Raw genomic sequence first — 27830 nt, 5'->3', positions numbered from 1 at the left:
AATGGGGATCCTAATAAATAAACCAATAAATGGATGGATAGATGGATGGATAGGTGGATGAATGGATGGATGGATGGATGGATGGATGGATATCCTAAATTGAAATCAAAATACAGAACTCCAGATTACCAAAGTAATAGCAGAAGCTCCAGATACAGGATGTGTTACTGGAAGTTACTTTCTCGTCTACGACTCTCAGGACACCTCTTGAGCTTCAGTAAGTGCAGGGTGCAAATACTTCCTGTCAGAAGCTCGTCAAAATCCTACTATTATCATAGACATCTTTTTAAATCTGGTTGCAGCTGCTCGTATCTCTCTAATGTTTGCATCCAGTCGTTGTGTGATGCTGCAGACGCACACACTATGGCTTTAGGAGAAGGACTTTCGTCAGAGTCCGATACTGGCACGACCTCAGCGGCGCTTGTATATTCCCAGGGTCTCTGCTAGCAGCTATCAGCAGTCTCATTTACCCCAAACTCCACGAGCTCTTTCACTGATCAGGCCCTTCTCTGTAAAGAAACACCATGGCAACAGTGCTGGCCAGAGCTGACCGCGAGCCATCACAACAGACACTGGCACAATAATGCACAACACACACACACACACACACACACACACACACACACACACACACACACACTGCTGCAAGACTAGTTCCCCACCAGAGCCGAGCAATTGACGTCCTGTATCCCCCCATGGCTGCAGGGCCTCCGCAGACGGATCTGAGCTGTAATCAAAGCAGATAGGTCGAACTTTATTACCAAACACTCGATAGGCGCTGCAGGATCAACCTCCTCCAATAGACGGCACATGTCAGGGAATCAAAACAGGACACCAGACACACATATTGTGCCTTCAACGGGGAATCTGGAGGATCGACGGGAGACTTTTGTCGGGTTTTTTCCTTTTGGATCTCAAAGTTGAAGATTGGGGGACTTTTGTGCTGCTGGTATGACGAGCTGAAACCGATGACCTGACAAAAGCACCTGGAAACTTGTCAGGTAGGATAAAGCTGAGTTTCAACCTCTTGAATACTTTACACTGAATGTCAATGAGCCCCGACAATGTCAAGATAGCTCTCTCTCAAGACGGCACAAGTTTCACCGTCGGTTAAATGTTTAATGTATTCGGGAAAACTTTTCTGCTAACGAAAACTCTGAATTGTCATTACTGTGTGTAAAATACTGGACATTTTACCAGATAAAATAGAATAAATAGATAAATAACGAACAATATCAAAGGATTGAAGGACACTGGCTTCCGTGAAATGGTGAAAAAAGGTTTTTTAGTACAACAAACTGCAGTCGGACACTAATGTATCTAAGTAAGTCAAAGTATATTGAAGCAGACCTTTCGCCACCTTATTGAGGTGTTGGGTTTTGCAGGACCGGACAGGTTGAGGGCGATTCAAACCATTTACAAGGAAAGAAAATAAATAATAAAGAGCTGAATTTCTGTGAAACAGAAAAGAGTTCCCGGGTCCCGACCTGGAGCCGGGCCTGGGGGAGGGGCTTGTTGTCAAGCGCCCGTTTGCTGGGTTTCTATCAGTCGGGTTTTGGCCGAAAACCCTAAAAAGAGCCTCATAGCTTAGTCCTGCACCTGGTTAGGGTTAGGGTTATGGCCTTCGTCAAGTCACTGTCACTTTATCGAGGATTTGCTCCAAAGAAATGGGACTATGCGGGATAAATAATGTTATTAAATAATAGAGTTCAGTAGTTAATCTCTTTTTATTTCAGGAGACACATAATCAAGTTGTCCTTAATTAACCTCCAGCGCTTGACAGCATTTCTAAAGTCAATCAATGCTCATGAACAACTTCCTGTTAACTGCCAGGCCGCTGTGATATAAGAGACGGGGTTATATAAGACAAACTGAACGACCAGATAATCACTGCAAAAGCAATATTACACTGATACAAATATTGTGCTTGATGTACTTAAAAAAAATAAGGCAACTTTTTGCATGAGATTATTATGTAGATCAAGAAAGACTAGTCTTTTATGGATGTGAATAATACATTTTGCAAGTACAGTCAACTTAATTGTGTTAAGTTTGCTTTATTTATCAAAATTAAGTTGACTTTACTTCCAAATGAATTTTGTACATACTAAAAATTAAGTAGTTCATACAAAGACTAGTGTTTCTTCATCTACATAAAAATCTCATGCGAAAAAGTTGCCTTAATTTTTTAAAGCAGATCAAGAAAGATATTTTTTACTGTGGTTTCTACTTAAACAAATAAAGCATGTTTCATCTAAACGTTGGTCAATCTGCCCAATAGATTAGAATTGTTAAAGGAAAAGTAAATACAACAAGATCATTGCTTGTTGTTTGTGTGTAAATGAAAAGATTACCTGGGATTCACATAAATACTGCTTGTTAAGGAAAAAATGCACAAATGCAAATTAAGTTCAAAACTAGATGTATTCATGTAAAGCAACAAACTTCATTTTTAATTGTTAATATCACAGATTTAAATATGTTATATTTACATGCACTGAGATTTATTTTTTCAGTGTGTTGTTACAACTGAGAGTCGTCCAGGACTGGTTATTTTACGGCCAGGCGCACGTGTGAGCGGTGACTACAGGTGACAACGGCGTCAGGCGTCCTGAGGGGACTCTTCAAAGAGACAGGTGGCACATTTCACCAGAGTTGCACTTCTTTTCTTCGGTAGATCAGAAGGAAAGGTGCAGCAGGAGGTGAAGGAGGTGAAGTGCATCAAAGCATCAGTGATCCAGGCCTTTCTGGTGACTAGAGATGAGAGCACATTACAGTCTTGCATGTACATAAAAGGAGAATTACTGGGTTTGTGTGTAAACTAACAAATACTTATATATATATATATATATATATATATATATATATATATATATATATATATATATATATATATATATATATATATATATATATATATATATATCAGGGGTGTAACAATATATCGTGCCACGAAATGTCGTGATACAAAAACGTCACGATACGTGTCGTGGACGTGACAAACTGTAGCGCGATATTGGGTTATTAATATTAATATATTGTGTTTACTAGTAACATCCTATTGGTGCAGCGGGATCATGACGACCGCGCCTCGACCCGCGGACCAAAATCTGACTACGCTCAGAAGAAACTAGTACCGTTTTGCCGTCCCGATCACGGGACTCTTGCAGGGTTTTGAGCTCCGAACTTTTACTTATAAGGTGAGCATGAATCAATCTTTTTCATGATGTAAAGATTGTGTCGTCCCCAAAGGTGGAAGCGGGATGAAACGATAACAGGGTTCACCTTACGGCCTCAGGCTGGAGCAGGTGAAGCTCTGAGCTCTGGCAGAAGATAAATAACAGTCATGGTGCATTTTGAGTTTGGGACTTTTAATACTTTATTTACTTATTTATTTAATTTTAGTTCTTAAATTTCTGGAAAAGAAAAAAGTCAAGCCATACGTGAGAGAAACTATTCAGTTTGTGGCAAAATATTTTTATTGTATGAAACTGAAGATGCATAATGCAAACCTGACATTTACTTTTAGTAAAGCTCTTACTGAAAAAGAAACAACCAGAACAATGAGCGGTACCGCAGGTAAACGTATGTGGAGCGATGTTGTGGCGTCTACTCCCGTTATTACTCCTCAAAGATGGGGGATCAAGCTGGAAAAGCCCAGAAAAGCCCCTGCTACCCGTGCAAAGGTGGACTGTGTAAATGAAAATAGAAAGAAGACCTACTACCAACCCTCTGCTCAGAAGCAGGGCAACACCGGTAAAGGTTTACCCACCTATGGACCACTAGATGAGCTGGAAACGTTTAAGGAGAAGCTGGAGAAAAAGGATTTCTTTCTCGCTCAGGAAAAATACTTTAAAGATTCAGCAGAGAAGGATTCCCTTGTTTATTTGAAAAAAACAGAGAATCTGAAAATCGTTTGGAGGCTGAACGCCAGCTCACGCTGGTCTATGAAAAAGAACTCAATCAGTGCAAGGGCATTATTGAGGATCTACTTCAGTCCTCCCAATCTCTTGAAGAAGAGGACGGTGAGCTTAAGTCCAAACACGCAGAGGCCCATAAGTCAGTGCTGGACGAAATAGAAAGCCTAAAAAAGCAACTGGAAGAAGAGACCAGCTCTAATCTTGAGCTGATCTCTAAACTGGATGCACAGGAAACGGTAAAACAAAGTGTCGAGTTAAAGTTTGCAGAGCTCGCAGAAGAACTGAAGTCTGCCCTGGAAATGTCTGAGATCAGCGCAGATGAACCTGAACCTTCTGCAACATAAAATGTCTCAGAAATAATAAGCGTCTCATGTCAAACGGAGGATTCTGCTTTTAAAAAGGTCTCAGAAGAAAAAGAGCTCTCAAATCTCCCAGAAGAAGTCCACAGTGAAGTCCCTACATCAGAGGATTTTCTTCCACACAGGAACCATGTGTTTGCAGAAAAATTGGTTGAAAAAACAGAAAGGTCAGAACCACAGGGCGTCTCTGAACAGGAAGTGGGAGCGTCAGGACCAGAAGAGGTCTCAGAGCTGAAACAGACCACTGAAACACAACTGGTTTGCAAACGAGACGGGGTTTCTGAGCAAAAAGCAAAGAAGCGTCGATGCAGAAAGAAGAGAAAGTCAGAACAATCTGAAGATGCCAATCAGGTCACTGAACACCTCCCTCAATCAGAAGATGGTGCAACAATAGAGGAGTCGGCTACAAAAGTGGGAGTTTGGGCCAATGAAAAGGAATCGGTCTCCAAAGCAGAAGATATTTCTCAACTAGAAACAGAAAAAGCGTCACCAGCGGAGCCTGGACCCGAGAATAACAAGATGTTAGAACTGAAAACTGAAAAAAGTGACCAGTTTGAGGTCAGTGCTGCAAAAGTGGGAGACCCTGAACCAGAAGAGTTGTCCAAACCGGTACCAACCACTGAAACAGCATTGGTCTCCGAAATGGATGGGGTTGCTGCACAAAAAGCAAAGAAGCGTAGGCGCAGAAAGAAGTAAGAAAAATCTGAAGATGTTAATCAGGTCATTGAATACCTACCTCAATCAGAAGATGGTATACCAACACCAGACATGATGATTTTGCAAGAGTTGGCAATAAAAGTAAGAGTTTCAGAACCAGAGGGCGTCTCTGAGCTGGTGGGGGCCAATGAAAAGGAATTGGTCTCCAAACAAGAAGATATTTCTCAACTAGAAACAGAGAAAGCGTCACCAGCGGAGCCTGGACCCGAGAATAACAAGATGTTAGAACTGAAAAGTGAAAAAAGTGACCGGTCTGAGGTCGGTGCTGCAAAAGTGGGAGACCCTGAACCAGAAAAGTTGTCCAAACCGGTAACAACCACTGAAACAAACGCATTGGTCTCCGAACAGGATGGGGTTGCTGGACAAAAAGCAAAGAAGCGTAGGTGCAGAAAGAAGAAAAAGTCCGAGCTTACAGAGAAGAGGAACCAATTGGAAGTCATTGAAGAAGTCCCTGAACTGCAAGATTCTGTTATAAAAGAGGACTCTGGTTCAGATTCAAACTCCACCAAAATTGTATATAATCCTTCTTTGTGGAGACGATTCAAGAAGTTCCTCACCCTGGCATGTCTGTGCCAGTACAAGCACAAGAAGACAGTCCAAGATCTGGAGTGAGTGCAAGAACAAACGGGCTGTCACCAAGTAAACGACAACAACAAGATGAAGATTTATATATTCACGTTTGATTTGATTTGATTTGATTTATTCACACACACACATGTGAATTGGTCTCCTGGAGAATCAAAAGCTTATGGTAGGAGCCAATGAATATAAATACATTAGACAGGAATACAAACATGCACTTACACTTATATACACACTTAATACAACATGCACTTTATACTAGACTACCACTTACATTACAACATATCACATACAAACACTTAACATGAAACATTTTGTGGTCCCGAAGTGTACATTTATATATGTGAGCTTAACGTTCAGTAAAAGTTACACATTTTGGGTTTTTCTCCGGGTGCTCCGGTTTCCCATTATTAAATCAAGAAATCAGTCCATTCTAAATAAACAATGAATAAAGGAATTAAAATCTACATGTTTTTGTACAGCTGTGTCTCTGAAAACCACTGTTGTTTTATACTGTACTTATTCCACATGTTAAATGTACAGTGGAAAAGAGTTTTTAGTAAAAACTTTTGTGTTTTGGCATCCTGGTACTGAAAAAATGTAAACACACCTATACGAATAATATAATACTTTTACATGTTGATTTCAAAAAATATTTGCAGTGTTTTCTCAAATCTAAATAATAACAACAAAAAAATGAATTCACAAATGTACGTTTTGTATGGATATTTTGAATAAAATCAGGAGCAAAGCAAAGGTTAATAGCTCATGTTGTCAGAACATATAACATCCAGCAAAGAGTAAAGAGCATGATATTAAACGTTGAAAGTGAGACATTCATTTCAACTCATCTCAAAAACGTTGGGAAATGGGCAACAAAGTGATTTCAAAAATTGAGTGGCTCAAAAAAGAAACAACAGGTGGAACATCAAATAATAAACTTAATCACCATTAATACTCACTGCTACTGGCTTCCAGGGCCATTGGGTATGAAACGAGCTTCTTCGAGAGGCAGAGTCTCTCAAGCCGGGCAACATTCACACCTGGTGGAAAAAGGCTCTTCAGAGAAAATTGGTGAAGACTTTGAATATCGGATCTTCTGGATTATTTCATATGATCAAAATAGTCAGAGAAAATGGCAAAATATTTGCGTGCACAGGACAAGACCAAAAATCTTGTGATCTTCAGGCCCTCGGGCACTGCATTAGACCCAGACATGATTCTTTGATGGAAATCATTCTGTGGGCCCCGAATCTCCCCCAGAATCCACTAAAAACACGACTTGCCGTACCATCCACTGGTTTACCAGACGAAGAAGAAACCATTTGTGAACATGATCCAGAAATCCTGCTATCTTCTCCGGGTCGTCAACCCACCCATTGACTTAACCCAAGCTCCAGAGGCTGACAGTCAGATATTTCTCCATCATGTCCTCGGTCTACCCCGTCATGCGTTGCCGAGCCAACGCCTAGTTTCGTACATTGCGTAGGGTCCATTGTTTATGTCAAAAACTGTGTCTCAAGACTTCCGTGCATGTGTCAACCAATCACATTGCAGTTATGCAGCAAGAGCTAGCCGATGAAATCCTCCACGGGGACGTGTTCAAAGTGCATGGCTCATTTGTAGAGTGAAAAGACAGACATTTTATTGATTGTGTATCGTATGATGGAGGCACCCCTTCTACCTGCCCATTTGGGTCAACCTTTCTTCACCACCATAGATTGGTGTCTGGATTACTGGGTCAAATCTGATCTAAAATGGATTTGTGCCAAAATGCAAAACCATCCTGTGGTCCTGAGGAACCATTTGACTTGTTATGAGCGCTGCGTTCGGAAACATGCATCTCTGACGGTACGAGAAGTTGTTAGTGCCTATTCCATTGGATCTTTGCACATCTAGAGAGGGAACATCCAACTAAGACGTGCTTAACCACATGCTGTATCCATTATAGAAGCATGGCTTCATAGTTGAAGGAGTCCAGACGCTGAACTGGCCTGCATGCAGTCCAGACTTTTCGCCAATAAACAACATTTGGTGCATCACGAAACTGAAACTAGACGACTGTTGAGCATCTCCAATCTTACCTCAGACAAAAATCCCAGCAGCTGGTGTCCTCAGGTCCTAAATGTGTAGAGGGGTAGACGGTAAAGTAGAGGGGTCTTACATAATCATGGCCTTGTCCCAACTTTTGTTATGGCATTTGATCTGATCTTCCTAACTCACATCTTGTGCAATGACTTGAGATTTTTTATGTTATCTTGGTGATTTATGTTCAGGCCGTTAACTTTAATTTTAAGACCAAGTGGCCCAAGTTCATAAAAGGGTTATAAAAGGCAATAAAGCAGTAATTTACACCTCTACAAAACCTGCTCTCTTCTGATTTAATTTGCAGCTTCGCTCATCCAGCGTCAGCCCGCCGTCGTGAATCTGTCCGGTCAGGATCCACCCCCAGCGTGAGGCACCTCGTCGGGCAAAAAAAAAGTCAAGCCAGGCTCTCCGACCCCTCTGGACCGTCGAGGTCCCGCGATGGGGAAGACCGGCCAGAGCACAGTGGAGTTAAACTCCCCGTCAGAGGTGAAGCAAGCGGTTCCCTCTGACGAGCTGGATCCCACGGCGCCCCCTGAGGACAAACAGAAGACACCGGAGGAGCCGCCTGAGAGGGGGAGCTGGAAGGGGAAGTTTGATTTCCTGCTGTCCTGTGTTGGCTACGCCATCGGTTTGGGAAATGTCTGGAGATTCCCTTACTTGTGTGGGAAGAATGGTGGCGGTAAGTGTGTGAGTAGCAACGTAAGACTTACAGAGACAAAACATTACAACAGTCTAAAGCCGGGATCGGCAACCCAAAATGTTGAAAGAGCCATATTGGACCAAAAAAACTAAAAACAAATATGTCAAAAAAAAATGTAAAGTCTTGTATAAGTCTTAGAGGGAAGGCAACACATGCTGCATGTATCTATATTAGTTATATTAGCCCACTATCAAAATTACTAAGTTGGCTACAAATACATAAGAGTTCACATACCTGCATAAAAGCTCAAAATCGGCCACATCACATGACTCAACACAATGATTGAGTCTGCTGGCGCTGAATTGATTTGCTGATCGGTGATGTTGCCTGTCATTTTAATGGTCCTTTCCTTCACTGTCTTAGCGGTAGGAGTATGTATTATCTCTGTTTTGTTTTTCAAGTCTGCAAATAGGTCTGCAAACGGTTTTCCAACCTTTATTATCTCCCCGGTTACAACAAAACTTGCAGCAGTAGTGGAGATTTTTGCGCTCCTCTAATTTTTTCCAGAAGTAATGAAATCGCACTTTTTCTCTCATTCCCAACTGGGCACTCGGCTGCAAATGTAGCATGCCTTCCCTGGAAATGTCTTTCCACATGACTCTTTTTGTTATTGGACAACTTCTCGCTACAGAGAAAATATTCAGGCAATGAATGCAAATGATTCGGTCGAAGGAACGTTGAATCCTCTTTTCTCCTCAGTTATTTTTCCCCTTTGGAAACAATCCCTTTGGCCGGTTTGTTTCTAACAGATCTTGCCTGGCGCCGCCCTGCTGGTAGAGACGTGTGTCACAGGCTCCGACGCAAATCTTCATTAACAGAAATGTTGAAATTTAATATTTATTCTACACATTTTTACAGCATTGGAAAACATTAAGAATGTTTGTGTCTTGTTTGTCCTCCTATAGAAACCATATGAAAACAAAAAAAATATTTCCCTCCCCCATTTCAAGCATTTTTGAAAAAGCTCCAGGGAGCCACTAGGGCGGCGATCACTCGGGGTGACTTTATGCCACCCAACCCTGGTCGATCCAGAAATGGGGAAATGGGTGGACTGACTCAGTCCACCGCGGTTAGCCAAGGGTCGGCTAGTTGTTGGGTATGTTGGCCACTCTGGAAAGGGTCAAGGATGAAGTTGGCTTCGGTCAGAGTGGAGGTAGCTATGGCTGGTTCCTCAGTGGTTCGCTCAGACATACACACCTGCTCACTCACCTACATACTCACCCCACAGTTTTGGGGGACAGATAATCATAGTAGCGTAGTTCTAATTTAGTTTTAGAGACTTGGAATTGTTGTTGTTTGTGTCTCTACTAGGGGTGTAACAATATATCGTGCCACGAAATTTGGCGATACAAAAACGTCACGATACGTGTCGTGGAGGTGACAAACTGTAGCGCGATATTGGGTTATTAATATGAATATATAGTACTAGTAATATCTTATTGGTGCAGCGGGATCACGTGACGACCGCGCCTCGACCCGCGGATCAAAATCTTACTACACTCAGAAGAAACTAGTACCGTTTTGCGGTCCCGATCACGGGACTCTTGCAGGGTTTTGAGCAATGAACTTTTACTTCTAAGGTGAGCATGAATCGACCTTTTTCATGATGTAAAGATTGTGTTGTCCCCAAAGGCGGGAGGGATGAAACGATAACGGGGTTCACCTTACGGCCTCAGGCTGGAGCAGAAGATAGCTCTGGCAGAAGATAAATAACAGTCATGTTGCATTTGGAGTTTGGGACTTTTCATAGTTTATTTATTTACTTTTATTTATTTATTTAATTCTAGTTGTTACATTTCTGGAAAAGAAAAGAGTAAAGTGTGAGAAAGTGAGCAACCCCTCCCCTTCTCACCGGACTTTTTAATGTGTGTGGCAGAGTGGAGGATTGGGCGTGGTCTGTGGGGGAGCAGCACACAGGTGTGCCTGGTCCTGCTGATTGTGGCACACCTGTGTCCAATCAACCTCTCCACCCTGCCTGGGTTTATAAACAGCAGCTGTATACCAGAAGAGGGGTCTGCTGAATGGAGGAAGCTTGCAGAGAGGCTATGCCCCATTGTGCCATTTTTTAGAATACGGATTTTGCCCTCCGCCTGTATGTCTGTGTTTTTTTTACATAAAATAAAAAGCCTTATTTTTTTGGCATTCTACGCTCTGCAAGGTTTTTTTTACACCTCATCACCCAGGTCCAGTTTTGCCCTGTCCCCTTGTACGTGGGGAGGCCGCTCTGGTCCCTCACATCAAGTCATACATGAGAGAAACTATTCAGTTTGTGGCAAAATATTTGTACTTGTATGAAACTGAAGATGCATAATGAAAACCTGACATTTACTTTTAGTTCAGTTTGTGGAAAATGGTTGGCCTGGCTTTCTCTTTAAAACTTAAACAGTTATAAAGCATTACAAACTGTAACAATAGAGCAAACGCACAGCATTGTTTTGTATTTTGTGTCTTTCAAATAAAAGACCATTTTTTTCCAGTCATATGTTCCTCATTCAAGGTTGTTAAAAAAAATACTGCTATAATATCGTATTGTGACCTCAATATCGTGTATCGTACCGTATCGTGAGATTAGTGTATCGTTACACCCCTAGTCTCTACCCCCTCATATATATGTTGAAAAGAAAAAAGAAAAAGCTTCCAGGTGTTGTCCCGTAGCATACCTAGCTCCAGTATTTAACATCCTGTATGTAAACACATGCAAGGACAGAGGATTTTCTATCCGTCGGTCTAACGGCGGCCAGTCAGAAAGGATGAATATTAACCACTCAAGTGTGTTCAGTGGTAAAACTGAGGCCTTTCATCCAAAACACATTTGCTTTTTAAATATACTTAATCCATTAGTGATAAAAGCTTTCCCATCGGCATGTGCAAAATTGTCTTCTGAATTTTAATAATTCAGTGATTACTCATGAAACTGCAATAATCAGAGAGCTCTTGAGGCAGGAGCAGCGGTTTAAACACGTCTGGGAACGCTGGGTGTGTAAAGTAATGACGAAATTGTAGTATTTTTATGGACTAAAATGAAGAAAAATAAAGAATAATAACGGTCAACTGGAGTAAAGCCGATTACATTAGTATGTCAAAAGCTGAAAAATGAATGAATGAATGAATGAATGAATTTATTTCGAACATGTATATAAAAAATAAAAATAAACAGTAACATCTTCATATGCACATAGGTTCGAAAAAGGAGTAGGAAGAAGTATACACTTTTTCCTAGTTCCTACCCCTTTATAACTCTACACAATATCCATATAAATATAATCTATATAAATACTACGTAAACATTCCTATTACTACATAATTATCAATATAAGTATATAGAAAATATAAATATTACATACATATTATATCAATATATAGAAAATACAAATATTATATAAATCTATATAAATATATACTATATAAACTACATAAATATCCCTATAAATATATTTATGCTACATACATAATACATATATAACATATATTACATAACTATAACTATCCCTCTCAACATATAATATATACTACATAACTATCTAAACATATCTTAAGCAAGTATAATATACAATTTTTCCCTATTTTAGTTGTTTATCACACTCCTCGTTAACCCATTTCCTCTTCCATATACCTGTTTATAAATGACCCTGGACTTATGAACTGTTGACATGTGTTGTGCCGTCAGGCGCCTTCCTGATCCCGTACTTCATGACCTTGGTGTTTGCCGGGATTCCTCTCTTTTTCCTGGAGACGGCGCTGGGCCAGTTCACCTCCGTGGGGGGACTCGGGGTGTGGAGACTCATGCCCATGATGAAAGGTAGTGTCAACATGTTATGAACGACCATTATAAGTATTTTTTAAAGGGGACCTATTATGAAAAACAAGTTTTTTTCAACATATATCCCCCCTCACAAAAAAGAAAAATAGAGAAACATATTTTCTCATCAACAAAGCATATTTTACATAAACATTCAAGATTTTTCAAGTAACAAAATAACATATTTGAACAATTTTTCAAATTTTTTCAGTTATTTTATTGTCTGAAAAATGGTTCAAATATGTCATTTTGTTATTTGAAAATTTGTTTTATTATATTATATATTATTATATAATAATATATTATACCACTCGATGCGGCGTCTACGTATATATGTCTATGGGAACAACAACAACTAACTCTGTCGGCCGGAGCTTCCGCCATTTTTCCGTAGCGGTGTATCGCGTTCAGGCAGCCAATCAGCACAGAGCCTCATTAACATAGCCCCGCCCACTCAGAATCCTGCATAGATAATGAGGTTAGAGAATGGGAAGATAAAGACATGGATCAGAGGCTGAATTTCTAATTTATTTAGCAAAAAAAAATCAAAAGCTTGTTTTTAAGACATTCAAGGCCTGTTTAAAATAGGTATTAGATGCCATAATAGGTCCCCTTTAAGGATCTGAAAAAAGCTGCGGTTGAAGTTGAAGTAGCACGAAAGAGTATATAAGCTCATCTATCCAAATAACTGATGCTTATCTTCCTCCATCAGGTGTCGGTCTGGCCGCCGTGGTCCTGTCTTTCTGGCTCAACATCTACTACATCATCATCATCGCCTGGGCTCTGTACTACCTATTCAACTCCTTTGGTTCAGTATGTTTTTATGATCATGGGAATCTTGGGGAAGAAGCTGGGAACACTGAGCTCTCATCATCCGTTAATGTCCCTTCACTTATTCAGACTCCAGAGGAAATGTTTGGCTGAAGAGGATGTTTCTGTTCTTGCCAAAAAAACAAGATTTCGCAGTAAAAAAATTGTTCCAGCTGCACGAATTAGAAGACCCATTATGAATAACATCTGCAGATTTTATATCATTATAGTTAAGTGCTAGGCTTTGTGTTTGCACTTCACTGCCAGTTGTGCCATTATTTACAAAAAAGAAACACTTATTTTAAATTTTGAGCTTGGCTCATTGGCCCACGTCTTACATCGCCAGCTGAAGGAGAGTCTGGAAAGTGAATTTGTGTGAATTTATTGATCAATGTGACTGCAACCGACACTATTTTTAATCAAATAGAATGAATCAAAGATAATCTGGAATCTATAGCTACATAGACGTGATTTACCGTGGCACCAAAAACTTTTACAAAAAACGCCCATGTGCATGTTTGTAAAAGTGAAGTCTTATAACAAACAGATTCATTAAGCAACTTTATTATTTTAATTTTGCATCCCTCCATCCAGAATGTTCTGAAATGTTTAATCTTTGAAATCTTTTTCAGATTTTCTTTGTTTACACACTGTTTACTTTATTTCATTTTTTACATATTTGAACATTCATGTTGATTTTAGGTTCTGCTCTTGTTTCCCGCCACACTTGTGTTTGGTTAATTGCTCACACCTGTGTTTGGTTAATTGCTCACACCTGCGTTCAATTAATTGCTCACACCTGTTTTTGGTTAATTGCTCACACCTGTGATTGATTCATTGCTTACACCTGTGTTCAATTAATTGCTCGCACCTGCATTCAATTAATTACTCCCACCTGTGTTAGATTAATTGCTCACACCTGTTTTCGGGTAATTGCTCACATCTGTGTTTGGTTAATCGCTCACACCTGCATTCAATTAATTACTCCCACCTGTGTTTGGTTATTTGCTCACACCTGCGTTTGGTTAATTTCTCACACCTGTGTTAGATTCATTACTCACACTTGTTTTTGGTTAATTGCTCACACCTGTGTTCAATTAATTGCTCACACCCGCGTTTGGTTAATTGCTCACACCTGTGTTTGGTTAATTGCTCACACCTTTTTTCAGTTAATTGCTCACACCTGTTTTCGGTTAATTGCTCACATCTGTGATTGATTAATTGCTCACACCTGTGATTGATTAATTGCTCACACCTGCGTTCAATTAATTGCTCACATCTGTGTTCAATTAATTGCTCACACCTGTTTTTGGTTAATTTGCTCACACCTGTTATTGATTAATTGCTCACACCCGTGTTTGGTTAATTGCTCACACCTGCGTTCAATTAATTGCTCACACCTGCGTTCAAAGTTTGTTTTACATTATCTTAAGTGTTTATGAGCATCTGGAATAAAACAATCATAAGGCCACTATTACCTCCTTTAGTCTTATTACAAAAATAATAATCAGTCAAAACATGTTACAGTAATGTCTCACATCAGAGATCACATGAAACAATATACCTGGGTAACATGAATAAAAACGTGTTTCGTCCTCAGCACAGTGACTGCAGAAAATGACCAAACACTTCAGTGACCTGCAAATATTAAAACCTCCAGTGGTATAAGGTCAAAATGACCTTTACTACTACTTTGTCGGTGGGTCGAAAACTAGGCTCCTCTTTGTTATTGTTTAGTTCAGTTAAAGCTAACGAGTGCAACCCTACCGAGGAAAGTCTCGGTAGAGATGGATGCACGTGCAGGTTTCTGGTCCAAAACTGGCTCCATCTGACAATATCACAATGCTTTTTCTTTTTTTTTTACTCTTTCTGGTTTGTTAGAGGAAGGACAATTAACATATTCATGAACACGCCGTCCCTGCGGCGTGTTTTTGTGTACGGTAATCTGCGTGTGTGCAGGAGCTGCCTTGGCAGAGCTGTGATAACCCCTGGAACACGGAGAGCTGCTTTTCCAATTACAGCCTGACGGACACCACCAACCTGACCAGCGCCGTCACAGAGTTCTGGGAGTAAGTCGGCGCGATGTCAACCCGCTCCGGCTGCATGGCGGGACGTGTTTGTGAATGAATGAATGAATGAATGAATGAATGAATGAATGAATGAATGAAGTTCATTTAATCATGACAACACAAAAACAAGACAACACCAAAAAACATTGTGCACAGCATTGACATTTCACACAAAACCAATAATCATGGCAGAAGCAAACTGCTTATAAAAGCCTATCCTATATTACCAACTTTCTTTTTTTGGCTACCGACCTCCAGAAAGGCAAAGAGACAATAGAAAAGCAAAAAAACATTGACAGATAGTCAATCGCACTTATAAGCTTCAAAAATAGCTTTACAAACCATTTTCTTAAAAACCAAAAGAGAATGACATGTTTTTAAATTTATGTTGGCATCATTCCAGAATTTAACTCCAGTAATGGAGACACGTCTCCTTTTCATACGTTTTTTAGCTTTTTGTACAGTGAAATTGCCTCTAAGATTATAACGAGTCTCCTGAATTGAAAAAAACCTCTGATTTTTGATTTTGCTCTGAACATAATTTGCATGATTTTATAATAAAACAAATCATAAAATGTAATAACATGAGAATTTAGAAAAAGTGGCTCTGTGTGAGCAAAGTAATCAGCCTTATTGATGATACATATGGCTCTTTTTTTTGCAGTTTTATTATTGAATATAAGGTGGTTTTAAAGGTGGATCCCCACAATTCCGCACAGTAAGATAAATAGGGAACAATCAATGATCAAATGCAAAGGCCTTGGAATTCAGTACATTTCTGGATTTATACAGGATTGCAGGTGATTTTGAATTTCTTCCTTTAATGTATTCAATGTGTTGTTTCCATGTTAACTTTGATCAATGACAACCCCAAGGAAGTTAGTCTCAAAAACCCTTTCAATATCAACATTACAGAGTTTTTTTTATTTAATATTACCATCACTTTAATTTTGATTCCCAAAAACCATGAATTTTGTTTTCTTAATATTTAAAGATAATTTATTAAAATCAAACCAAGTCTTGAGATTTTCCAGCTCACTTTCTACACAACACAAAAGTTCCCTTAAATTCGTAGTTCCCTTAAATCAGGGGTCGGCAACCCGCGGCTCTTTAGCGCCGCCCTAGTGGCTCCTGGAGCTTTTTCAAAAATGTTTCACCTTTTTTTTCCTTTTTTTCTTCTTTTTTTTCCTTTTTTTCTTTTTTCTTCCCTTTTTAATCTTGACATTTCGACTTTTTTCTCGACATTTAGACTTTTTTCTCAACATTTTGACTTTTTCTCGACATTTAGACTTTTTTCTCGAAGTGCATAATGAAAAAAAAAAATCTTCCCCCAGTTATAACTAATATAGCTACATGCAGCATGTGTTGCCTTAATTCTAAAGCTTATACAAGACTTTTCATTTTTTGCGGCTCCAGACATATTTGTTTTTTGTGTTTTTGGTCTAATATGGCTCTTTCAACCCCTGCCTTAAATGTGTGTGTGTTGGTCTGCAGGCGAAACATGCACCAGCTGTCCGGCGGTCTGGAGGAGCCCGGCGAGCTGCGCTGGCCCTTGGTGGGCACCCTGGCGCTGGCCTGGGTCCTCGTCTACTTCTCAATCTGGAAAGGAGTGGAGTGGACGGGGAAGGTCAGACTGCTCTCTCCTTTTTTTTTTTTTTTTTTTTTTTACCTCAGATAGGGTTGCTCATACGTTGCTCTTTATCTGACCCTCTTTTTGCCTCTTTTACATATTAAAAGTTTGGTTTTGGAGGTAAGATGACGCACACAAAAAAAACAAAAAACGTTATTTGACATTTCCTGGAAAAAATATCTAATCGATGAATCAGAAAAGGATCAAGAAATCTATAGTTTTCAACAAGTAATTCATCTGCAAATGTAGAGATACCACATCTGGCCACAAGGGGGAAATCAATACTTCACTACTGAAATTTTCCGAGGGTAACACATTTGCTATTATATTTATTAATTGTCATCTACTTTGTTTACGATGGTACATTCATTATTTAGTGATTATTATTGTTATTTTTTATTTTATTGATTTATTGTTCTGCTGTTTTATTTATTTGTGCTTATGTTCGAAAAAAAAAAAAAATGAATACATCATATCATAGCAACGAGTCCAGGGGGCAGAATATTGTCTGAACCAGACAGGGTTGATGTCTGAGTACATTCCTTTGGACAGGTTTATGCCGGATTAGGCCAAACAGATGAAGGATGCATTCCATAGTTTATTCTTTTATTTCCTCGCTCGTATCCTGCTGCCACTTTGTTTTAAGAGTCAACAATGAAACGCTGAAGAAACATGTCACAACCCAGTAAAACAGCAGGTTCTGGAGCAGGAGACACGAGCCAGAGCTTTCACTGATCATCTACTCACGTTAACGCAAATAAATGTTTTCATTTCCGTTGTGTAAATGTAATAAACCGGTCTGGGTTTCCCCGACTTGACTGATTTCCTGACATCGTTCACACAATCCAATTGTTCCTGTTGGAGATGCTGGCAGAGTGTATTATTTTCATCCGAACAGCTGCGATAATTTCAAACAGGAAAAGGGTTTGAAAAATAAATTAAAAGTGGGATTTTTTTTTTTTTTTTTTGAATTACGGCAGACAAACATTTACACATTTACGGCCGCGGATAATTGGATTTTGATAGGAAACATCTGAGAGCAGTGAGGAGAGATGGATTCCCCGAGGCGCCGGCTGCGACGGACGTTGCCAATTAAATATGGCAATCGTCGCGCCACATGTGCATCCTAGAAAAACATTTCTTCTTCATTGGATTTATTCAAGCAGACGACTTGTTTACGATTGAGTTTTCAAACCAGAGTGACTGGAGCTGACTGTTCCCCCCCCAGGTGGTGTACTTCTCCGCCACGTACCCCTACTTCATGCTCTTCATCCTCTTCTTCCGGGGGGTCACTCTTCCCGGGGCCATCGACGGGATCCGTTTCTACATAACTCCAGACTTCAACAAGCTCGCCCGATCTGAGGTACGCACACCCCCCCTCTAGGGTTGCCACCTTTCAGAAATAGAAATATTTCAGCAGCGCTGGCGCCAAAAAAAGCCCCAAAACTTCAAAAACTGCATAAAAATGTGTTTATTTTATATGAAAAAACAAAATGCTTTGATTTAAAGTTTAAAGTGCTTTAATAGCATTGAACTTTCATGACTGTATAGACAGACAACTATACAACTGAAATAGCCTCCTATGCTACGTATGTCCACATCAGCCAAGATGTAGAATATAGCCTACAGGTGAAGAATATGGTGTAAAAGTTAATTTATTTCAATAATTCAACTAGAATATGGTGTAAAAGTTAATTTATTTCAATAATTCCACTAGAATATGGTGTAAAAGTTAACTTATTTCAATAATTCAACTAGAATATGGTGTAAAAGTTAATTTATTTCAATAATTCAACTAGAATATGGTGTAAAAGTTAATTTATTTCATTAATTCAACTAGAATATGGTATAAAAGTTAATTTATTTCAATAATTCAACTAGAATATGGTGTAAAAGTTAATGTATTTCAATAATTCAACTAGAATATGGTGTAAAAGTTAACTTATTTCAATAATTCAACTAGAATATGGTGTAAAAGTTAACTTATTTCAATAATCCAACTATAATATGGTGTAAAAGTTAATTTATTTCAAAAATTCAACTATAATATCGTATAAAAGTTAATTTATTTCAATAATTCAACTTAAAAGGTGAAACTAATATATAGTCTTATTACATGCAAAGCAAGATATGTTAAACCTTTATTTGTTATAATTTTGATGATGGAATTGTTAATTGATTTCATAAAATATTCTCTAATTTATTTTTTATTTGGGGTTTTCATAAACTGTGAGCCATAATCACCAAAATCATAACAAATAAAGGCTTGAAATATCTCACTTTGAATGTAGTGGGAAATAATATATTTGTTTCACCTTTAGTCAAATTTACTACGAATGACGTTTTGCAATATATTCAAATTTTCTGACCTTCACCTGTAGATTATGACATCAATAAATAAGAGCATAATATATGTCCCTATTGGTTCAATACGGAACGCAACTTTTAATTCCCAATTCCCAACCCCTACCTGGAGGTGAAGCCCGAGTCCTCCCCGCTGTCTGGCACATATAAAGATCTGGGCACAGACACAGCAGGTCCTGTTGTCCCGCCACAAAGATTTGGCTGGCCTTAATGTTTCCTGTGTTTTATTTTGTTCATTATTGTTAAATTTAGTGTTGATGTGTGTGTGTGAGGCGTTAATGAAAATACGGGAGAAATCACGTCGCGTAGTTCAATACGGGACGCAACATTTTTTTCTCAATAAAGGACAATTCCGTATTTTACGGGACGGGTGGCAACCCTACCCCCCTCACACGCCGGCGCTCAGTCGTGTTCAGGACCGACTACACCTGTGTGTTTCTGGGGTTTCACAGGTTTGGCTGGACGCCGCGACCCAGATCTTCTTCTCCTACGGACTGGGCCTGGGTTCGCTCATCGCGCTGGGAAGCTACAACTCCTACAACAACGATGTGTACAAGTAGGAACGGGGCGTCCCGTGTTAGCGAACTGATTTCTCTGTTGTTTCTCTTGCCGTTTCTGAGTGTGTCGCTCTTCAGGGACTCCATCATCGTCTGCTGCATCAACTCCTGCACCAGCATGTTCGCCGGCTTCGTCATCTTCTCCATCGTGGGCTTCATGTCCTACATCACTAAGAAACCCGTGCAGGAACTGGCAGCATCAGGTATATTTCACTTCCTGTGGCTAGAAAATGTTCATTTGAAAAGGTTTTAATCTTTGTGCAGGAATACAAGTCTTGTGAAAGTCCAAAGTACCCTGACGATTCAATAACTTGAGTACCGTAAAACTTCAAATCATGGCTGAATCCCAATTCGCCGCCGGTCCCAATAATCCGCCGGGTGTAGATAAATATTTTTTATATTATCCCAAATAAAGGCCGGGTAGAAAAATTCCGTTAGATTATACGAGTAATGGGAAAAGAGTTGTATCAGAGTTGTATCAGACCATAGCTGAGAGCGCTAGCTGGCTAGATCAATTCCTGAAGAGGCTTCAGTGTCCGAAGACGCACAATAAGATTTGGGTTGAATGGAGACAATTAATAAAGGCAGTTCTCAAATAAACGCCTGTTGATTTGAGGGATTTAGGTGAATAAACGGCCCGGGTCTTTATTTGGTGTTTTACGATAGTCATTCTCTCCCGCTAGCAACACCACTTCTGTCCACAAGGGGGTAAATACTTTCACAGTTGATGATGATTGGGAGGGCTCTTGCCTCTTCACCCCAATCGAGCTGCACTTTGTCGCATCTCGCATCAGATGTTGACACAGGAAGTCACTCCGTGTGGTCAGAAGTGGTATCGTTATTTCTGTTCATTGAGCCTAAAACGGTAACTTGCGGGGGGGGGGGCTGTACCTACAAGACTGACAACAAGTTCAAGTATGCCCACGAACCGTGCCATCGTGTTGTACTGCAGTCGCTACCGTACCGCTGAAACCGTTATTGCGGGACTTAGTAGACAACTCGGCAGTTGTTTTTCCTCATTGTTTTGCTGTTTTCTTGGGTATTTTGGGATGTTTTAACCTACAATCTTGCCTACATTGCTGCTTTTAAAAGCTACACTACACAACTTTGGTCTCATCTGACCGTTGGTCCATGATACTCTTTAGAGAGACGCATGCAAGTTGTTGAACCATTGGGGAACCATTGGGGAACCATTAGGGAACCATCGTTGAACCATGGAGGAACCATTGGGGAACCATTGTTAAACCATGGGGGAACCATTTTTGAACCATTGGGGGAACCATTGTTAAACTATTGTTGAACCATGGGGGAACCATTGTTGAACCATTGGGGGAACCATTGTTAAACTATTGTTGAACCATGGGGGAACCATTGGGGAACCATTGTTGAACCATTGTTGAACCATGGGGGAACCATTTTTGAACCATTGGGGGAACCATTGTTAAACTATTGTTGAACCATTGTTGAACCATGGGGGAACCATTGGGGAACCATTGTTTAAACCATGGGGGGAACCATTGAGGAACCATGGGGAAACCATTGGGGGAACCATGAGGGAATGATTGGGGAACCATTGGGGGGGGGTAAACATCTTAAATAGCAGCAGTCAGTCGTGATGTAACAGATTTGTGATGTCACACGTCTGTCCCAGGTCCAGGTCTGGCGTTTCTGGCCTACCCTCAGGCCGTCACCCAGCTGCCCATGTCGTCACTGTGGGCCATCCTGTTCTTCTCCATGCTCATGATGCTCGGCCTCGACAGTCAGGTACAAATGGCACACAGACCCATGTGGATCGGACACAGAACCCACTTATCATTTTTGCAAGTATTTGACTGTACTGTTGAAGGTACAGCATCTTTTAAGGGCTTGGAAACATTGTAGGATCGTAGTCTCAGCAGAGACTCTGTTTAAAGGCGTGAAAACACGAACCCTGAGGGGCCGTGGCGGGTTTCGTCATGAACCGAGCCTCATTTCTTTCATGTTGTGCATCAGTTCTGCACCGTTGAAGGATTCATCACGGCCCTCATGGACGAATATCCCCTGGTGTTGAGGAAGAGGAAGAAGGTCTTCATCCTCATCGTTTGCATCGTCTCCTTCATCATCGGCTTCTCCAACATCACCCAGGTGCCGCGTTTCTTTTCCATGTATAATTTACCCCGTTTATAAGATCACTATGCGTCTCCCTGCTGGGTGTCATCATCATGCACGACGTATTAAGAGCGAAGGGTTTGATATTTATTCCCTGAATGAGATGAGTGTGTCTGAATGTGCGCTATGATCTCTCAGGGTGGTCTGTACGTGTTCAAGATGTTTGATTACTACTCCGCCAGCGGGATGTGTCTCCTCTTCCTCGTCTTCTTCGAGACCACCTCCATCTCCTGGTTATACGGTAAAGAACCCCTTTTCGTTCACTGTCAACGATTTAGGGAAATTACATCCACCTGTTTTTGTCTATTGTGGCTTTCGTCCTCCTTTGTGCATCAGGAGCCGAACGGTTTTACAAGAACATCGAGGACATGATCGGCTATCGGCCGTGCGTCTGGTGGAAGCTGTGCTGGATGTTCTTCACTCCCCTCATCTGCCTGGTAGGAGGAGGATAATGATGGATGCTGAGCGCCGTGATACTTCCTCTGCTGAACTAATGAACTAATGTGCTCTCGGGTGCCTCGGTCTCCAAACCATGTTGCGGCAGGTGCCGATAGGTCGACGGCTGATGTCACCGTTAGCGCCACATCCCCTTGTGTCGTAACCAGTACTCGAGTTGAGGGGGGATGAGGGGGATGGCATCCCTCCTGAAATAAAAATGGTCAAACTCATCCCACCAGTAAAACTGCCATCCCCCCTTTCCATCCCTTATGTCATTTCATCAATGAATGTGGTTTTACTGCTATTTCAACATTTAGAGTCATCACCAGAAAAATAACACCAGAAAAATAACTTATTTGACAATTTTCACATGTTTTAAGTAAATTTTCACTTGAAATAAGTAGGAAAATCTGCCAGTGGGACAGGATTTATCTTCTCATTACAAGTAAAAAAATCTTGTTCCACTGGCAGATTTTTCTACTTATTTCAAGTGAAAATCTACTTGAAACAGGTGATAATTGTTGTTTTTTCCAGTGATGAGTCTTGTTTTAAGTGTAATGAGATTTTTTTACTAAAATGAGACATTTTAACTAGAAATAAGACAAATATTCTTGTTAAAATTTGAGTTTTTGCAGTGATTCATTTTACTTATCCTGTGAAGGACAGAGTCATATTGATAAGTTCAGAAAACTGTTTTTTATTGTTGTGTTTTGATATATTTGATGTAAGCCCAGTGGATATTTAAAGCTTACAGAAGGCTGCATTTAACTGCTGCTATGTCATTCCTGCAGTATTTCTGTAGGTGTTTTGGTCACTGCTATTATTTGTAATATATTATATTATTTGTAATCAGCACAAATTATCTGTCCCCATATGATAAAATCCACCATCCCCCCTGATTTTTTTTTACAACTCGAGTACTGGTCGTAACCATCAGTAAATCATGGCAACGCTGTTTTACCTCTGCTTCTGTTGAGTCAACGGCTGCAGAAGGTTAAAGTTGAGTGTGTTTGGTGCAAAAAGGGCGAAGAAATCGAAACGATTCAGAAATGGAGCGAAAAACTCAACTAGACCTGCTTGAAACGTGATTGTTGACCGCTCGGATTCTGAGTTCCTGACCTCCTAATGATCCTTCTTGATGTGGTTGTAGATGGTTCCAACAATAACAACGAATTAAAGCTGCAAGCAGAGATGAACGGGCCCTCACACATGCAATTTTCAGCAATAAAGACTCAAAACCGAGTCCGATGACACCACCCATGACTCTTTATGTCAAACCATTCAAAAGTTATGGCAGAAAATAGGAACTATCACATATCGACCAATCAGATGAAGGAGCGGGGCTTATTTTCACCAATTATGTTCAAGGACTCAAAACCGAGTCCGATGACACCACCCATGACTCTTTATATCAAACCATTCAAAAGTTATAGCAGAAAGTAGGAACTACCAAATATGGACCAATCAGATGAAGGGGGGGCACGCTTTTTGGCGTCTAGCGTCGCCACGGTAACACTTTTGACTGAGAAAAGTAATGCCCATCGTCACAGGATCGAGACGCACATTTTGGCAAACACCTGGGTGCACGTTACGGTTCGGGCCGCATTAATGGCCGAAGAAATGGCATAAATCACACGATTAATTGAAAATGGCCGACTTCCTGTTCGGTTTCGGCCATGGCGCCAAGAGACTTTTCTTTAAGTTGCGACATGATACAGGTGTGTACCGATTTTCGTGCATGTACGTCAAACCGTATTGTGGGGCTTGAGGCCCCACCCATTAATGCAAACCATTAAATGTCAAATTTTTCGCCAGGCCTGGCTTGCGTGCAAAATTTGGTGACTTTTGGGGTACGTTTAGGGGGGCAAAAATGCCTTCATTTCGTCGTAAAAAGGAAAAAAAAATGAATAAAACAAATAAAAAAAGAAATTGTCAATTTAGAAAAACCAAGTAAAAACAAATCCATCCTTCATCAGAACTCTCTCGTTCCCATCCAGAGTGTGGTAAAAAGAGAAATGATGCAAAGCAGCAAGGAATGAGTCTAATTAATGTTGTTTTATTTTGAAGGGCGTGTTCACGTTCAGCGCCATCGAGATGACCCCGCTCACCCTGGGGAAGTACATGTACCCGCTGTGGGGCCAGGTGATCGGGTGGTGCATGTCGTTGTCCTCCATGATCCTGATCCCGGGTTACGTCGTCTACATGTTCTGCACCTCCAAGGGCAGCATGAAGCAGGTACGAGCCTCGTGCACAGCTCCGTGGTGAAAGCGTTGTGTTCTCTGAGAGGCTGACGTTGCTCTCTCTTCCCCACGACCAGCGCTGGCGGAGGATGACGACGGCCCAGGAGGGCCCGAAGCCGTCGGGGCACGAAGACTTCAATCACGCAGGGAACGTGGGCGAAGCTCCCGTCTAAGGCTGGAGCGATCCGACTGCCAAGGCCTTAAAGTAGCCAACACTAAAACAAATCTGACATTTTTGGGGCGGACCGGGTCCCGTTTCCGTGTTCTCTGGAGGATAAAGCACTTTACCGTCCGGCTTCTCCCCCTCAAGCTGTACGGGAAAACCTTCGATAGATGTTTCTTTTAGCGGTAAAGCTGAATGTTGAACATAAGGCGAGTTTCCAGTAGCAGGAGTTCCAGGTGAATACCGTATGGACCTGAATATAAGACGGTGTTTCTTGCATTGAAATAAGACTGAAAAAGTGGGGGTCGTCTTCCATTCGGGATCTAGACGTTATACCCATTCACAACGCTAGATGGCGCCAGATATCTTAAAGTGAATGCCAAACTTAATTCCCCAGGCCAAAGCGAACCCCTGTCACGAAGAAGAAAAATAAAAAATAGCGGTAAGGAAGAAAAGAGAAGAAATTAACAGAAGAGATAACAGAAAATGGAGAAACGTAGATCGGTTATGATGTAAGTTATGATGCAAACTTCAAGATGACGATTTGAATGAGGCAAAATAACAGGCTTTTTCTCTCATATATATTTGTTTCAGATGTACTGTAATTATTTTCTGTGTCAAAATTTTATTTGGTGTTTAAAAAGTCTTTTTTCAAACTTGAGTGGGGTCGTCTTACAATCAGGATCGTCTTTTATTCGGGCCAATACGGTATGCCGGACAGGAACCTCTAACCGTCTCCTCGGGCCCTTCAGCCGGCATTTTTCCACTACATAAGAACCGTTAATTGAAAATGGTGCCGCCGACCAAGAGGTGGCGGTAACGTCCTTTTTATTCAGTTCACAAATGGGCAGCAGCAGAAGAAACACGTAAACAACAGATGCTACTTGCTTTTTTCTTCTTTATTTTTAAACATACACGCGGTCGTAGCGATTGAGATTAAAATCCCCCCCACCACCACCACACCGTTATATTGCCGTAATATTTTATTTTCATGTACTCTCTAACGGCATCAAATGTACTCATAGCAAAATGTCTGGGGCCTCATTTATAAAAGAGTGCGTAGGATTCATACTAAAAGTGCACGTAAACCCAAAAGCCGAAAATGGAGGGCGCAAAAAAAAATCAGGATTTATAAAACCGTGTGCACGCACACTTGCACGCAATGTTCTCTTTATAAATCACAGTCCAGCTGGAAGGTTGCGCAGGTGAATTCGCCTCATATCCCGCCCTCTACACGCCCACTTCATACCCTAAATGGTCAATGCAAAGTAGTTCATGACTGTATTTGCATATAAATGAGCCTGCTGAGCATGCGCAGCTCCTGCCTGCAGTCTGTTTCTGCTGCGCGTCAGGATGAATGAGACGTGTCGAGCCACCCTGCCACTAAATTTCACGGAGACTGAGATCGAGATGTTGTGGATGAGGTGGAGGACAGGAAAACCACATTATTTGGTGGTCACAGTAAAAGTATAAATAGTATATAAATAGTATAAAATAAAGCGAGTGAGTGGCAGCACGTCGTTGCTGCGCTAAACGCCGTGAGTGCCACGGACAGATGGTGCAGAAAAAAAAAGAAGTGGTGTGATTTGAAGGTGGTGGCCAAGAGGTACGGAGCCCCTAAAGGGACACGGATTTTTTTAATATATACATAATGAGTTTTACGTGCGCGCGTGAACCTAAATTATGGTTCTGCGTTACACCAACGCAGAGCTTACGCCGTACGCTCTGCGTAGTTTTAACGCGGAACCATAATTTAAGCTTACGCGCACGCGTAAAGGTTTCACGTGCGCATAAGACTCATTATATATTAAAAAAAATCTGAGTCCCTTTAAGGGCTCCGTGGAGTGGCCGGCACTCATTTGTTCTGTCCTCTTGTTCTGTCTGTCACTCTACGGTTGGAAGCGGTGGGTGAAGAGGATGTTCCCGGCGTGTCCTGCACTGCGGCAGCAGCAGCACCAGAGTCCTGACTGATGCTGTGCTTCACACACAGAGGGACACGATCAGCGCTATTATATTATAAGTCTGATATGTGATGACATTATTAAGAGTATGACATTAATCTGGCTTCATTTCACCACCTCACCGCCTGCGTCGCCAGTTCCCAATATCTTAAGTATGTTCCTACGGGAGGGTCAGGGTTGGCGTAGGGATACACACATTTTTCGGTTCGTTTTTTCTTTTTAAATCCCAACCTTTGCGTAGAAGGTGGCTTGCGCATCTTTCAAGCCCTGTTTTGTGCGCAAGCAAGCTTTATAGATGAGGCCCCTGGTCAACTACACTACACGAGAACCGTTGACTGAAAAACTTGCGCCACCGACCACCAGGTGGTGGTAACGTGCTTTTTTTGCGGTTCAAAACAGGAAGAAGAAGAAACACATAAACAAAGGATGCTACTCGCTACTTAAAAAAACATGCGGTTGTAGCGATTGAGATTAAAAGAAACCCCCACCCCCCCGCGGACCTCTAGGCTATATTGGCATAATTTTTCATGTACTCTCTAAGTGTATCAAAATGTCTTTGGACCAAATGTATAAATGATTTGTGGTCACTCGATTTAAAGCGACACTACGTAACTTTTCCACCTTAATATAATATTTCCAGAGTCATTGTGATGGTACATCAACTTCCAACAGGTTTAATGAACCTCTGTCATGGTCTGAGGGGTCTGTATTACCTTCACTGCCACTATGTAACTTTGAGGAGCATGGTAGGAACCCTGCCACACTAAAAAACTACAAATCTTTAGGACTTTGACTGCTTTACGGCATACGTCACTTCCCCCTCCTTCCCGATTCGCAGTCGAGACGAAAATGGGCGGGGCTTGGAGCGCAGCTCCGCAGAAGCTGGTAACCCGTTGCTGCGTTGTGGCTGCAGCAGCTCCACATAACAGACGTGGGGAAAAGATCGCTAATGGTTTAACTTTTCACCGTTTTCCTGCTCGGAGGCAGAACCACGGAGGCCAAGTATCTGACATAACAGAGTAAAAGAGTGAAAGAGTCGTCGGCTCGCTTGGATCGCGGCTGTAACGACCAAACACCTTCCACACAGTAAAGCCTGAATTATGGTTCTGCGTTAAATCGACGCAGACCTACGGCGGTACGTGGCGACGCGCAACGTACGGTGCGTGTCGCCGCGTACCCTACGCCACAGGCTCTGCGTCGAACTCTTATTTGTAGCTGCAGAGGTAAAAAATAATCTCACGAGGAAAACAAAAATATTGCTCACGCCTCGGAGACTCTTCAACAT

At 41.1% G+C, this 27830-nt stretch overlaps 1 protein-coding gene across 1 annotated transcript; it reads left to right on the top strand.

The window, feature by feature from the left end:
- The first annotated feature begins 7977 nt into the window (after positions 1 to 7977).
- LOC133424239 (sodium- and chloride-dependent GABA transporter 1-like) lies at positions 7978 to 26252 on the top strand. The gene is made up of 14 exons (XM_061714727.1): positions 7978 to 8345; positions 12034 to 12165; positions 12878 to 12978; positions 14935 to 15044; positions 16539 to 16671; positions 17903 to 18037; positions 19491 to 19594; positions 19674 to 19798; positions 21247 to 21359; positions 21588 to 21719; positions 21882 to 21984; positions 22080 to 22180; positions 24249 to 24416; positions 24499 to 26252. The coding sequence occupies exons 1-14, from the start codon at positions 8105 to 8107 to the stop codon at positions 24592 to 24594; spliced, it is 1794 nt and encodes a 597-aa protein (XP_061570711.1). The 5' UTR covers positions 7978 to 8104; the 3' UTR covers positions 24595 to 26252.
- The last annotated feature ends 1578 nt before the right edge of the window (positions 26253 to 27830 follow it).

This window comes from Cololabis saira, chromosome 23 (assembly GCF_033807715.1).
Source record: "Cololabis saira isolate AMF1-May2022 chromosome 23, fColSai1.1, whole genome shotgun sequence".
NCBI lineage: Eukaryota > Metazoa > Chordata > Actinopteri > Beloniformes > Belonidae > Cololabis > Cololabis saira.
Note: the sequence above shows the minus strand (reverse complement) of the source record. Positions and strands in the feature narration are given on the sequence as shown.

Coding starts and splice junctions, on each gene's coding strand:
- LOC133424239 (XM_061714727.1), top strand. CDS start 8,105: ATGGGGAAGACCGGCCAGAGCACAGTGGAGTTAAACTCCCCGTCAGAG. Junction 18,038..19,490: donor ACAAGCTCGCCCGATCTGAG/GTACGCACACCC, acceptor GGGGTTTCACAG/GTTTGGCTGGACGCCGCGAC. Junction 24,417..24,498: donor CCAAGGGCAGCATGAAGCAG/GTACGAGCCTCG, acceptor CCCCACGACCAG/CGCTGGCGGAGGATGACGAC.